The sequence below is a fragment of the Parasteatoda tepidariorum genome, chromosome 9, assembly GCF_043381705.1.
Source record: "Parasteatoda tepidariorum isolate YZ-2023 chromosome 9, CAS_Ptep_4.0, whole genome shotgun sequence".
NCBI classification, from domain to species: domain Eukaryota; kingdom Metazoa; phylum Arthropoda; class Arachnida; order Araneae; family Theridiidae; genus Parasteatoda; species Parasteatoda tepidariorum.
Genome location: NC_092212.1, coordinates 13,557,038 through 13,570,479, shown reverse-complemented (window position 1 = coordinate 13,570,479; position 13,442 = coordinate 13,557,038). Strand labels below are relative to the sequence as shown.

Here is a 13,442-nt window from a genome sequence, read left to right as displayed (position 1 = left end):
AGGAAAAATAATGATGGTTTTTGTTAATATTTTTTTTTATCTCCTTAAGAAGCCTGAAAAAGACCATTTTTTGATTTAAAAAAATATATACGTACAAGTATATCATAGTATTCTTCTATGGCCAATGGAAAGTCAGACCATGGTTTTCTAATCGGTCGCAGACAAATTGAAAGAAATTATAGCTTTTTGGTAGAGTAGTATGTAAGAAGTATTATATGTTTATTAAAATTTAACCCAGCTGTTGCCTTGTATAATAAATTGTACTTTAAGAAACTCTTTATTCAATATTTAGTTAAATCAATTTGGGAAAAATCTTCAAAAATTTAGTGAAATTTGTGCATTAGTTTTTAGGAAATTTTGTCTGCTGTCTTCAAAAGAGAAACTAGGAAAAAATCTACTCTAGAAAGTATGAAAAAAATCTATAAAATTTTAGTCTCGGCTGGTCAAGCTTATTAAGAGGAGATTCATAGGAGTGAAATTCTATTTAGAATTTAAACAAAAAAAACATTATATTTTGCATGTTTTTTTAAAAATTCATGTAATTTCTTAAAAAAAGTGCTTAACATTATTTATGTAGATGCTGTTAAATCCACTTTAAATTATTTGCCTGTACAAGATCGATTGATATTGAAGTGTGCAGCTTTAATGGGAAGCAATTTTACTCAACGTTTGATTGAGACAGTAATAACTAAATTATCTTCTGAACAGGTAAGTGCGTTTGGTGCAATTTCATGCATTGTTAAGAAATACAATTGTCTCCGCTTAATGTAATTACTTAAGAGAGTATTGTTGTTAACGTTATCCAATTGATAACATGAAACGAATCACAAATTTATATAAATATACCAATTTAAGCTGTAAATATTTTTTAAAAATTTCAAATGGCAAGATTAAAAGACAACTACCATGGTAAATAGGAAGAACCGTATTGAGAACAGACGCAGAGAGCAAAAGAAACTTAAAGAACCAGAGAGGCAGGCAATTACTTAGTTTAAATTTAGTATAACTAAAGATAGTGAGCATTATATCTAGAGTTAGTTAAAGTGGGCCTGACCTGAAAAAATCCGCCCGGGTTTTTATGGTTGGCCCACTTGAAAAAATCCACTTTTTTCCAAGGTAGATTTTTTTTCAGAATATACTATACCAGAGCAATTGGTTTATTTTCATAAGCAAAATAATTGTAAATTATTGTCATTTAAACAAACAGTTGAAGGTTAACATGATATATAATTTTATGCAAATAGAGTTTGGAACTAAACCTGTGTTAATGCAATAAAAAATGTGAGATATTTTAATTGAGTAAATTTAATTTTTTATGTAACGTGTTTGTCATTAAGAAATAAAACTAATTGTAGAAATTTAAATGATTACATTGCAACAAAACAAGTTATAAATAGTTACCAAATATTTAAATTTCATATTCGGAACAAATTCTGTCATCTCATTAAAAAATTTAGAACAAAACTTAAACTATTTTTTAAAAAACCTGAAAAAAGCCTGTATTTTTTTCATCAAAAACTCCATCAAAACTGTTTTTTGTAATTAAAAATCCCGGTTTTTATTCACCTAATAGTTGTAAATACTTTAGATTAAAATCTGTATCTAACTACAGTACTGTTCTTGGTATGAAAATTTTTATCGAGGTTTACTTAACAATTAAAAATCTGATGAAAATGTATTGCTAAATACTGCTTTGAGAATTAAAATATTGATTTTTCTAAACAAAATGATAAAATTGTCATTAAGTTATTATATTGTAGAAATAAATGAAGATGNAATAATTTGCAAATTATGAGAAATTATAAAACCCCTACGAAGCCAGTTGGACTTCATCAATGCCTCACATTTCGTACAGAGCTTTTAAGGTACAGTTTTCCAAGAATAATAGTTTGATATTCATTTTTAAAAGCGTAGTTGAAATTAAATTCCACGATATTTAAAACAACAAGAAATAGAAAAATTATGCTTGTTTAATATTAAAATGCTAGATCCATCTATTAATGTGGAGGGGGGAGCGGAGCCATGGTGGGTCCAAGGATAGAGCGTTCCCCTTCCAATGAGTTGAACAGATTCCCAGGGATGACTGGTTGATACGAATTCCGCACCCGGTTCGCACCGACCACAGTGCTGACATAAAACATCCTCAGCAATAGACGGAATAATGGTTTACAATTCCCTTGCCATCAGGCTAATTGCGGAAGGTTTTGATGGTTTTCCTCTCCATGTAAATCCTATCAAACAGTCCTCCATGAAGGCAAATTTCTCCCTATACTTGATCCAGGAGTTTCCTTATCTTCTGGATTGGGTTGAAAAATGGGTTAAATTTGATGCCGATTACAGCTGCACCAAATACTATAAATTTTCATGACAGATTTTTTTACAGTCCTTCCAAGGTATAATTACAGGAGAAAATAGCTTGATTGAGAAAATTTTTAAATACATATTACGAGTTTCCCCGAGCAACAACATTATGCCAGATGATATCGAATACAACTAGTCTATATTTTGATGGGATGAAATACCAAAAAGTGTGTTGCTTAATATCATAGCGTAAAGCCACCGAAATAAGCAGCAAAATTATCTATAAATATAATAATTTGCGTGTGTGTCTGTATACTGGATTTTTGTTTACCGTTAAGCTCTAAAAATACAAGATTCAAAATGAATCTGAATGAGTAAAATTGTAAAGAAATTATGAATCCAGGTTTTTGTTTTTTTAAATTATTTTCAGTTATACTTCAGAATAATTTTGTTCCTTCTTTTAATTCAGAAACATGGAATAAATTCAAAAATGGAAAATTTTCATTGGCTTAGCGGAAGCCAGTGATTTAAAGCCAAGCCCATCAAATATCAATTCTCTTAAGTGACATAATCTAGTTTCTTTCCCAAAGAATTCTTCACAATCATTTCATTTCTTTCACCATACATTTCTTATTTAACGCAAAGACAGGTATGAAGTCATATTAACAAACACCAAGTTGCCAGGTACACAAAACAAAAATATAATATGGTTGCAATAAAATACATAAACAAATAATAAATCTAAGTTAAGTAAAAGACTTAAACAAGAAAAATTTTCGATAAATTCGATGCTGTGTTTAATTAAAATTCTGACTCATGTGGAGAAACTTAACTCAACTTTAACACACCAGTTTGCTTTTAACTATCAGATGTCACTGATGTTATAGGTCATATGTGTAGGTATTCGAGATTTTCTTCTTGAAGTGCAAGTATCCAATTGTTTTGTGCACGCACTAAAAAGTACAACTCTGTTAAAATGTTGACAAGTTGTAACATAAACTTTTATTTTGGAAGTTGGTGTTTTTTTTGTTGACTTATTTACTGTCAGTTAAATTTACTTTGTTCAAGTATAATTTTGTAAAATGTTGCTTCAATAGTTTTTTAAAACATTATTTTATTTTTTCTTAACATATTTTTTATTTTATTTTAGACAATGGATTAAGGCTTTCATGACAGCGGAACAATGTGAAGCAATGCATTTAGAGATTGCTCGTACGTTGGAAACGTCGGGGCAATTTTGCCATTATTGCAAGATTAAAATGTCCAAAAAAGTTCAAATGGCAGAAAAATATGATGAAATGACACTGTAAGTTTAGTTTTACAGTATTGCTTAAAATATTTTATGGTATGAATAAAATATAAATATGGCTTGGGGAAAAATTTCGTTAATAAAGACTTTAATGCGTTTCTAATTATTTTTGCTCTAAGGCAGATATTTATCTTTTTATTGTTGCATTATTTCTAGGTTAACTGTTAAAAGTTACAAATGTATTCTCTTTTAAATAAAGAAAACAAAAGCATGCTTCAGGGTTGGCTCATTTAAACCAAATGGTTTTCTTTGAAAAGAACAAAACTTAGTTTTTTTAACGAAATTATTTTATATAATTTCATATTGCTAATGGGAATCGGTTTCATTTTAATTAATCATAAATCTGCAATTTTTAAATTGCATGGAAATATTTTTTCGCATCAATATCTATGTTAAACGGTGTTTGCATTTTTTCTGGAAGAAACTAAAAATTACCAAAACAATTGTTTAACAATAAGTATTATAAAAAATACTCAAATTTATAGAAATTAAATTTGATATAGTATTCTTCTGAAAAATCTTCTGCCTCTACAAGTGAGGATGATTGGAAGAAATTGTCTAAAAACAGCTCAAGATTAAATAAATTGTTAAATATCATAGACTTTTTGAACCAACCTGGGAGTGGCACTTAAAAGTTATCATTAATTAACAACAATATGTATGCAAAATTTTAAAATTATTACTTCATCTCTCCGAAGTTTGGATTGGTTCTGAGCCATGCACAATACATAGTTTCAAAACCGTTCCTGCATCATAGCATTTTTAAAATCTACTTGACCTTTTACAATTACTTTGATGATATTGACCTTAGCAATTTTGCCAATGGGAATTTACATGTTTTCTATCAAATAAAATTTCTATGAGTGCAGTTTTAACTTAGAAATTAATAACTTTTTTGTCCACGTCCCTCAAGGATTTTTGGCGTATCTGACATACCACAGGTCAGTAACAAAATGACTGGACACTTTGATAATTTCAATTTATTGCTGAAATCTAGTAAAAACATTTAACTCTATGGTGTTAATTCTACGATGTAGTGATTTATTTAATTTTTTTTATATTCCAGTCAGCCTTCTCAGACATCTTTCAAAGAATGTGTTTGTTTACTTTTGAGACCAAGACTTTACAAAGTAATCTCATTTGTCTACTGTTCCATGGGTATTAAGTTGATTGGTGCTTACTATCTTAAAAAATCAGCTCAAGCATGGAATGACATTAACTATCCTGTGCAGGTGACCTTATTTATTATTTTTATTAGTATTTATTCCTATCTAAATTCAATACAATGGCAAAATAATTTTATGCTGCAAAAAATGTCATTCAGTGCAAAAAAAAAGAAAGCCAGAGACCTTGTATAACTTTTTATCTAACTTTTAAATTTCGATTGATTGCGTCTTCACCCATGTACAAAAACACACTCTCTCTGAGTAAATATACCTTTTTTTTTATAAATTTTGGTTCATGACCCTCAAAATATAGGATTGGCGATAATCTAGAAAATATGGTCTTTGTAGTTAGGTCAGGAAAAAGGTCAAAAGTTGATCGCCTAAATGTTAGATTTACGTATTTTGCCATTTCTCAAAAACTTTCTAAGAAAATTTAAAACTTTTGTGCCCAATTATAAAGTTTGTTAATTCAAAGATAGTTCTAGGCAAAAATAATTTGTAACAGTTTTTTGTTATTTTAATTAACAACAGTAAAAAAATTTTGAATTGTGATTTATACACGTTATACATTATTCTAAAGAATGTAATTTTAAATAGCGAACTGAAAAATTTTAACGACATCAGTCAATTAGTTTCTATTTTATAATTTTTTTTTAAATTTCTCAGAGTATCATGCCCAGTATCTTCCACTAAAGCTCTTACTTAATTTATTTCTAAAAAAACGGGTGATGGATAATAACAAGGGATTCTGGCAATCATTTTTCCAAGTAAACAAAAAATATAATATTAAATATCTTTCTTTTTTGCCTGCTAGTGTAAAGTAAAATTTACACACGAAGTTTAAAGAAAAATTATAACTTCTCTATGTGAATTTCATTTTCTTGAGCTTTGAATACGTTCACTATTAATAGAGCTCTTTCAGATGTAAATCTTTTCTGGGATAACCTGGTCAGAGTTCGTGGGTTCGAACCCCGCCGGCCGAAGTCTCCCCGTGTAGTAAATGGTCACTGATGCACGTTAAATCTGTCAAGTTGCAAAGTCCTCCATGTTCACATTACAAATCAATACATCTGCCGGTACTAGATTGGACGGTTCTCTGATCCAGGTCGAAAATTATGATCTGTGGATGTATGAATGGGTCCGCCCTATAAACGGGTGTGTGGCTGAAGACGAATTCTTAGCCATAGATAGTGCCACTGAAAAACAAGAAATGCACTCTCTGCCTTTAATTTGCTCGGTTTCACCATGCAGGCTTGCTAGTGTATCAAGTGGCATTAGAAACAACAACAAGATGTAAAATTTGAAATCCTGAGTCCAATTTACTACTGTGTTCTAAATAAATTAGGTGTACTTGGTAAATTCTCACTTACCTAATTGAATTTTTATCACATAAGTAATAATAAAAAGAAGAAACTAAGAATCCTTAGCATGTTTCAGATTTACAAAAAAAAACTTATTTGCAGTAACATTGCTCAGTTTTGTACTGTTTGTCTGGGTTAAAATTAAAATAATTTTAAAAAGAAGCATCAGTTTAAAAGTTTATTATAAATTAGTCAAATTTTTTTCCCTAGGCCTTATATTGTGCTGAAACTGCTGAAAGTATGCTTCCAGATGTTTATGCTTTTGTTCGAGAAAGTTCAAATCCAGAGGAGAGGCACTTTGACCAAGATGTAGTTAGGGCTTCTATGAAGAGAACTCAAGCAGTAGTAATATACATTTTAAAATTTCTTTAGCAAGAAATATTATATTAAAAAAAAATATTAAGCATATAATTAAAAAAAAAGTTAAATCAATGTTAGCAGCATTCATATTTCAAGAGGTATCTGTGGCCTTTCTTTTTTGTTTGTTTTATTTCTTCATTGTTATTTTTTTGTTTTTGCATCTGCAGGGTGGCCACAGAACTGGTAAAAATCAGAAAATTTTATCATAAATCTGGAGTCAGGAAATTCAATTAAAATATTCAAATAGTCAGGAAAAATAAATTACTTTGAAGAGTCAATCATAATTATTTTGAATTTTCTGTGTCACAATTATTTTTTGTCTTTGTCGTATTTATTTTTTTTAAATGTGTTTAATTTCAACTTTAATTGCAAGTATAAGTGTTTTGTAATGCATTTTATGCGTAATAATAAGGCTTAACTGAAAAATTACCAATTAAATTTATGCAAATGGTTACAAAAAACAGGAGAATTTGAAAAATTTAATCTGGTGAAATCAGGAAAAGGTCAGAAAATTTTTTAACCTTGTTCAGGCATAGTTTCAACCATCCTTTGATTTTTTTTTTCATGTAATACGAAGCTTAAAATTTTAGTGTTGAGCATTGTCAGTTTATGTTAGGTAAAATTTCAATCAATAAGTTAATTTTCAATGAAGTCATATATGTAGGTTAAATTCAAGCTTTAAAGCTAATTAGTATAAACTAACAAAATTATAAATCATTAACAAAAACAACAAGGTGCGTAGCGTTTTTTAAAAGTGCTTAAAGGTGATGTAATATAGTGCTTCTATGGAATCACTGTGTAAAGTTCAATAATGATACTTAAAGTTTTTGCAAAAAATGAACTGGTTTAATTCATTTGCATTTAAATAAATCGTCTTCATGACTTTTTTTTTTGTGTGCTAAGATTGCATTTTTATCATCATGGAAGTAAAGAAAAAAGAAACTTGGATTGTTGTACATTGCTAAGGGCACTTCTTTTTCATGACCTGTTCAGAAGCACTCAGAAAAATAGTTCATAATAGGGAAGCTATTGACGTATGATATTTCCGGGTATGAGTTCCTATGCAGTTTTTGTCTTGACGATGGCCCCTAAACTCCCGTAAAAAATTTTAGCAACGTCTATGTGTCTCCATTTATGTATAAGGTTTTCAAACTTGTACATTTCAGCATGAAATAGACCAAAAATGTATTTTAAGAAAAATACTGTAGCATGTAGAGAAAAACCGATTGTAGGTAAGAAATCAGTGAAGTGACTTCAAACCCATCCAAAATCCCTTAAAAATCTTAGGCGAAAGAAAACAAAGAAAATTGTTCCCCTGTGTAAGATACAAATAATTGAGTCAGCTTCCACTGGTAAATGATGACAATCACATTGTTGCTGTCTGAAATATTTACTAGGTTTAGTTAAATGTCACTGCCCAATATACATTTGCCCGTTATGCCCTACATCAATGTTTTTTACTGTTGAGTACCACTGCTCAGTATGCATTTAGCCGGTACTTCGGACTGATGCATAGTTGCCAACTGTTCAGAATTTTTCGGATTTGTTCCTAATTTTTAAATCAAATCTGATATTTTTTTTAAAAATCCGAATTTTCCTAAAATTGCAGTATTTTTGCTTTGAAATCAAACCCTAGTTCTGATCGCCACAAGCTTCCTGTGATTATTGTACAGAAGTAATTTTTAGTAGCTTAAAATACTATTCCAATAGCTGTTATAGTTTTGTTTTACTAATTTACTTAAGGTACTTACCTAAATATTTGTCAATTAATGTTAATATTCAATTGTTAAATTTTTGTCTTACTCTCATAATTGGTGCTTAATTTTGTCGCATATAGTGTTCCTAATTTTTTATTCCTAAGGTTGGCAGCTATGCTGATGTTTCTCCTAATATATCCTCAGTAGATATAAAAATATTGAATAAATATAATAATATCAACGCATAAATTAATCAGATATAACAAATATTTCAGACATTCTCTTGATTTAGGTCATTCATGGTAACATATATATCTAATTCACATGTTCTTTCTTTCATTCTACTTAAGTCTTGTCTTCTTCTGCAAAACACATACTGGGCAATTGTTTATGCTCAACAAGCTTTAGAAATATTTGGGATGGAGCTCATTTACTTTTTTGGTGTATTTAGACGACGAGAATTCAGACGCATTTTAAAGAGGTATGTTAATTGTTATTGGACTAATTTGTTTATTTTAAATGTACGTAATACTTAGAAATTTTATAAGGAATGAAATGCAAACATTAAAGGGGCCTTCATACCGACTGCAACAGCAACAATTTGCATGTTGCTGTGACTTAACGCATGCACACTTGTTTCTTCCTACCTCTGATCTGTGATCAGAGATAGGACCAGAGGGTCTGACCAGTGATCGCCGTCGCACTGGTTTCAAGAGTTGAATAGGGTTCAATTTCTGTCTGTTGCTGATTCAGAGGCTCAAGGAATATAAAAGGATCTGCAGGATAAATTAGATCTTTAGCTTAATTTTATCAGATCTTTAGCTTTTTTTTTACATTAAAGAATAAATTTTTTTATTGTAAAAAAGATATATTTTTGAGTGTAAATTTTTTATTCTATGGAAATATGCAAAAATCCTGATAGGATAAAATTAGATATTTATAGAAATGATGGAAAAAAAATTTTCTTTTTTTTTATACTGAAATATTTTTTATAGCAACAAATTAATATTATGACTTTCCAATACTGAGAAACCTTCGGAAATTTAAAACAACAAGGAAGATTAGGAATATGTTTCAAATTTTTTGCAATTAATTTAACGGATCAGATTTAATAGCAGGAATTACAAATAAAATTTTCCTTATATTTCTCTGTTATGCTTTAGGCTTGTGTGCCTATCGTTGATAATTGAGATACTGTAACCTATCTTCCATGAATTTTGACTGGGAGTGTTATGGAATATAGCTACCAGATCATGTTAGACTGTGTCCCGACATTATCTAGGCAGTGTCATTTAGCAGGAAAGAGGCATAGCATATTTAAAACGTGATGTAATCTATTTTTTTTCTGTTTCTCAATTTTAGACAAAAGTAATTTTTGGAAAAGTAAGACATAGATGGCAAAGAAAGAAACACCCACACAATTCTATACTTATCATAAAGTTGTATTATGGTCATATATTAAAGGGTCACAAAATAATAAAGGTATCCATTTTAAAATTCAGAGCGATGGTTGTGCAGCACTCGGAAATTCTATAGTGAGAAATATTAATTAGATAAATTCCTATCAACTCGTAAATGAAAAAAAAAACTATGTAATGGAAATAAAATTCTTTTTATCACTTCTATACAAAAAGTAAAATTGCAAAATTAGTATATTTGTAATACTCTAAATATTATACACAACAATGTTTTGAAAAAAAAAAAAACTTTTCTTAACGAGACTTTTGATAAAATAGTGTAAAATAATTTCAGCGTTCCATTTTATTTAAACTATTTTTTTTTAAATTGTTTAATACTCCATTTGTTTGTTTTTTTAAATATAAAAATACATGTTAAAAAATTGCCCAAAAAAATGCATTTTCTTTCTATAAAGAGATTAGATAATTAAGTAATAAAAATGAGTTGACAAAATTAAAAAAATACTTAATAATTGTTAAATAATTGTTTAGTATTTTAAATATTAATTTTAATTAAATTTTTTTATTAGTTAGTCATGATAGTTATATTTCTTTTCATTATTGAATGATGGTAGTTACCACTTTGCAAGTGCAACTTTTCAAAGTAGTTTAATTGCATGCTTTTTTGCAAATGTAATTCATTACTTTTCTACCATCGTTTGGTGTTTAGACATCGAGGAAGGTTCTTGTTTATCTAATCAAAACTCTAATATGTCCATTTCTGTACTTCTGTTTGTGCTTTATTCACATTTTTTTTTTTAGCTTACATAGCCTACATATTTATTTTTAACCTGTTTGGATTACTAAGCATTTTAGTTACTTATAGATTCTTCATTTAGTGATTCATAGGTTATAATGGATATACTTATTTTCTTTTCAGGCTTCCTCTTTTGCATGCTGAAGAAATTACTAAAATAATCAGTATTTTATCGCAATCGTTAGTATCTTCCAGAACCTATGACATTGCCCTGAAAGTTTTGGATTTAGAATATATAGCCCTAACCTATTATCCAACAGATTTCCTACAGGTATGAAAGAAAATTTTGTACATTCTTTGTAGCTCTCTTACTTATAATCAAAGTGTAAAAAATCATAGTTTAAAGAATTTTTGTTTTAAATTATACCTTATATAAGCTGTTTTTACTTACATCTTTTTTGCTGCTAATCTAATTTGTGCAAATTTTTCTTGTTCTTATTCATTCGAAACTTTAATTTTAAAATTTAATATATCAGACATAGAAACATACTTTTTCTGAATTAACCAGAGTTGGGTTTTTGACGTCAAAAACTGTTTTTTGGCATGACGCGTCAGAAAGTGGATTTAATATCAGAAAACATAATAGATGGAAGACTTATATTATGTTTATTTTTACTTAATTACCTTATATTTATGATAACTAAATTTTGTTTTAAATAGCTAAAAATAGCTTTTTATTTATATTTATTATAGCTTACACCAAAATTTTGGGTTTTTAANGTTTTCTGAATCGCTACAAAAAGACGTTTTTTTTATTGTTAAACCCACATAAAAAAAAATATTTCGAAATAATCTTAAAAAGAAGAAAAAACGATGAAGTAATACACTAATGACTAAGGCCTGGATTTTGATGACATTTGCATTTTTGGACATCTTTTGACCTTTAGAGCATTTTTTTTAGATTTATAGGGCATTTTTTAAAATTTTGGGGCGTATTTTGCCTTTTAAAGCATTTTTTAAGCCTTTTGTTAATTTTTTCCAATTTTCATTATTTATTGGGGCATTTTTATTACATGAAATGCAACACTTGTCTCATAATTTTAAATTTCATATTGCAGCTCCCACCTGCATGTCATTATGTTTTTTCATTATATTATTGATTGATATAAAATCTTTAGAAGTAATTCTTTGTTACAGCTTTCCCATTTTCTCTGATTTGTATAGTTTGGAACATTACAATTTTCTAGGAAATTTTCTTCTCCAGGAATAAAAATTTACTTTCAAACAAGAGACGCTCGTTTACATTTTAAAATATCAAAAAACTTTGAATAATCCAATGTAATTCTGATATTCAGTAATATTATGAGATGGAAGTTGCTATATTCATTAAAGTTTCTATACAAAATGAAAATGCTTTGTAGTCAATATATTTTCCTCTTTTTTTGTTATTTTAAGATATAAAACATATTTTTCAAACTTTAATGGACGTAGAACAAGTATTGCATTGCTTTATATTTTTTGAAATAACTCATAATAATTTTAAAGAGTAAAACATTGTTTTAGTTTAATATTTTAACTTTATTTAAGTCATGTCATAAGGCATATTTAGCGCATTTTTAAGGGCATTTTTCACACTTTTTAAGGGCATTTTTTGCACTTTTTAAGGGTATTAGTTAAGACTTTTTAGGTCATCAAAATCCGGGCTCTACTAATGACTATATCCAAAATGATGGTAAGGTAAACATCTTTCAAAAAAGAAAGAAAAATCCTAAAGTCTTATGAGGAAGAAAAAAAATTGTTTTTAATGGCGGGAAAATTTATCGAATTTCGTTCCAGTTTTTTGGTTTTCTGATTTCCGAATAACGGGTTCTGTTCTGTAGTTTAATTGCATGTTTTTTTGCAAATGTAATTCATTACTTTTCTACCATCGTTTGGTGTTTAGACACCGAGGAAGGTTATTGTTTTTCTAATTAAAACTCTAATATGTCCATTTCTGTACTTCTGTTTGTGCTTTATTCACATTTTTTTATATTTTTAGCTCACATAGCCTACATATTTATTTTTAACCTGTTTGGATTACTAAGCATTTTAGTTACTTATAGATTCTTCATTTAGTGATTCATAGGTTATAATGGATATACTTATTTTCTTTTCAGGCTTCCTCTTTTGCATGCTGAAGAAATTACTAAAATAATCAGTATTTTATCGCAATCGTTAGTATCTTCCAGAACCTATGACATTGCCCTGAAAGTTTTGGATTTAGAATATATAGCCCTAACCTATTATCCAACAGATTTCCTACAGGTATGAAAGAAAATTTTGTACATTCTTTGTAGCTCTCTTACTTATAATCAAAGTGTAAAAAATCATAGTTTAAAGAATTTTTGTTTTAAATTATACCTTATATAAGCTGTTTTTACTTACATCTTTTTTGCTGCTAATCTAATTTGCGCAAATTTTTCTTGTTCTTATTCATTCAAAACTTTAATTTTAAAATTTAATAAACCAGACATAGAAACGTAATTTTCCTGAATTAACCATGGTTAGTTTTTGACGTCAAAAACTGTTTTTCGGCATGACACGTCAGAAAGTGGATTTAACACTAGATTGCCTAAGGAAGTCATTTTGACTGCTTTTAATTTCAATTAGAAAAACAATGATAACACAATTTCTTAGAGTTTAGTGACTTTTTGAACAACCTATAATTTTTTTTATTGTTAATATTTACTAATAACTTGTTACAGAACTGTAAATAATATATAAAATTTAAAAGTTAATTTTAAACAAATTTATTGACGCATTCACAATACATTCATTTTGACTGCTTTTTGGCAATATAGGTACTATATACAGTAGGGAACCGATTATCCGGAACGATCGGGACCATCGCTATTCCGGATAACTGATTTTTCCGGTTTCCTGAATCGCTACAAAAAGCTGTTTTTTTTATTGTTAAACCCAACTTTAAAAAAAAATATTCGGAAATAATCTTAAAAAGAAGAAAAAACGATGAAGTAATACACTAATGATTATTTCCAAAATGATGGTAAGGTAAACATCTTTCAAAAAAGAAAGAAAAATCCTAAAATCTTAT

At 28.5% G+C, this 13,442-nt stretch overlaps 2 protein-coding genes across 4 annotated transcripts in view; both read left to right on the top strand.

The window, feature by feature from the left end:
• LOC107439956 (adenylate cyclase type 10) overlaps positions 1–3,595 on the top strand; it is a 44,031-nt gene extending 40,436 nt beyond the window's left edge. Inside the window, exons 21-22 of one of the 3 annotated variants that reach the window (XM_043050204.2) lie at positions 578–708; positions 3,452–3,595. In XM_043050204.2, the coding sequence (XP_042906138.1) occupies positions 578–708; positions 3,452–3,463 (143 nt within the window). In that variant the 3' untranslated portion in view covers positions 3,464–3,595. Of the gene's footprint in view, positions 1–577; positions 709–3,451 lie in introns of those variants that run through there. The other 2 variants (XM_043050206.2, XM_043050205.2) reach the window with 2 other exon arrangements.
• An 8,871-nt stretch (positions 3,596–12,466) lies between these two features.
• LOC107439965 (uncharacterized) overlaps positions 12,467–13,442 on the top strand; it is a gene marked incomplete in the record, with an annotated part of 14,167 nt that continues 13,191 nt past the window's right edge. Inside the window, 1 exon segment of the mRNA XM_043050211.2 lies at positions 12,467–12,652.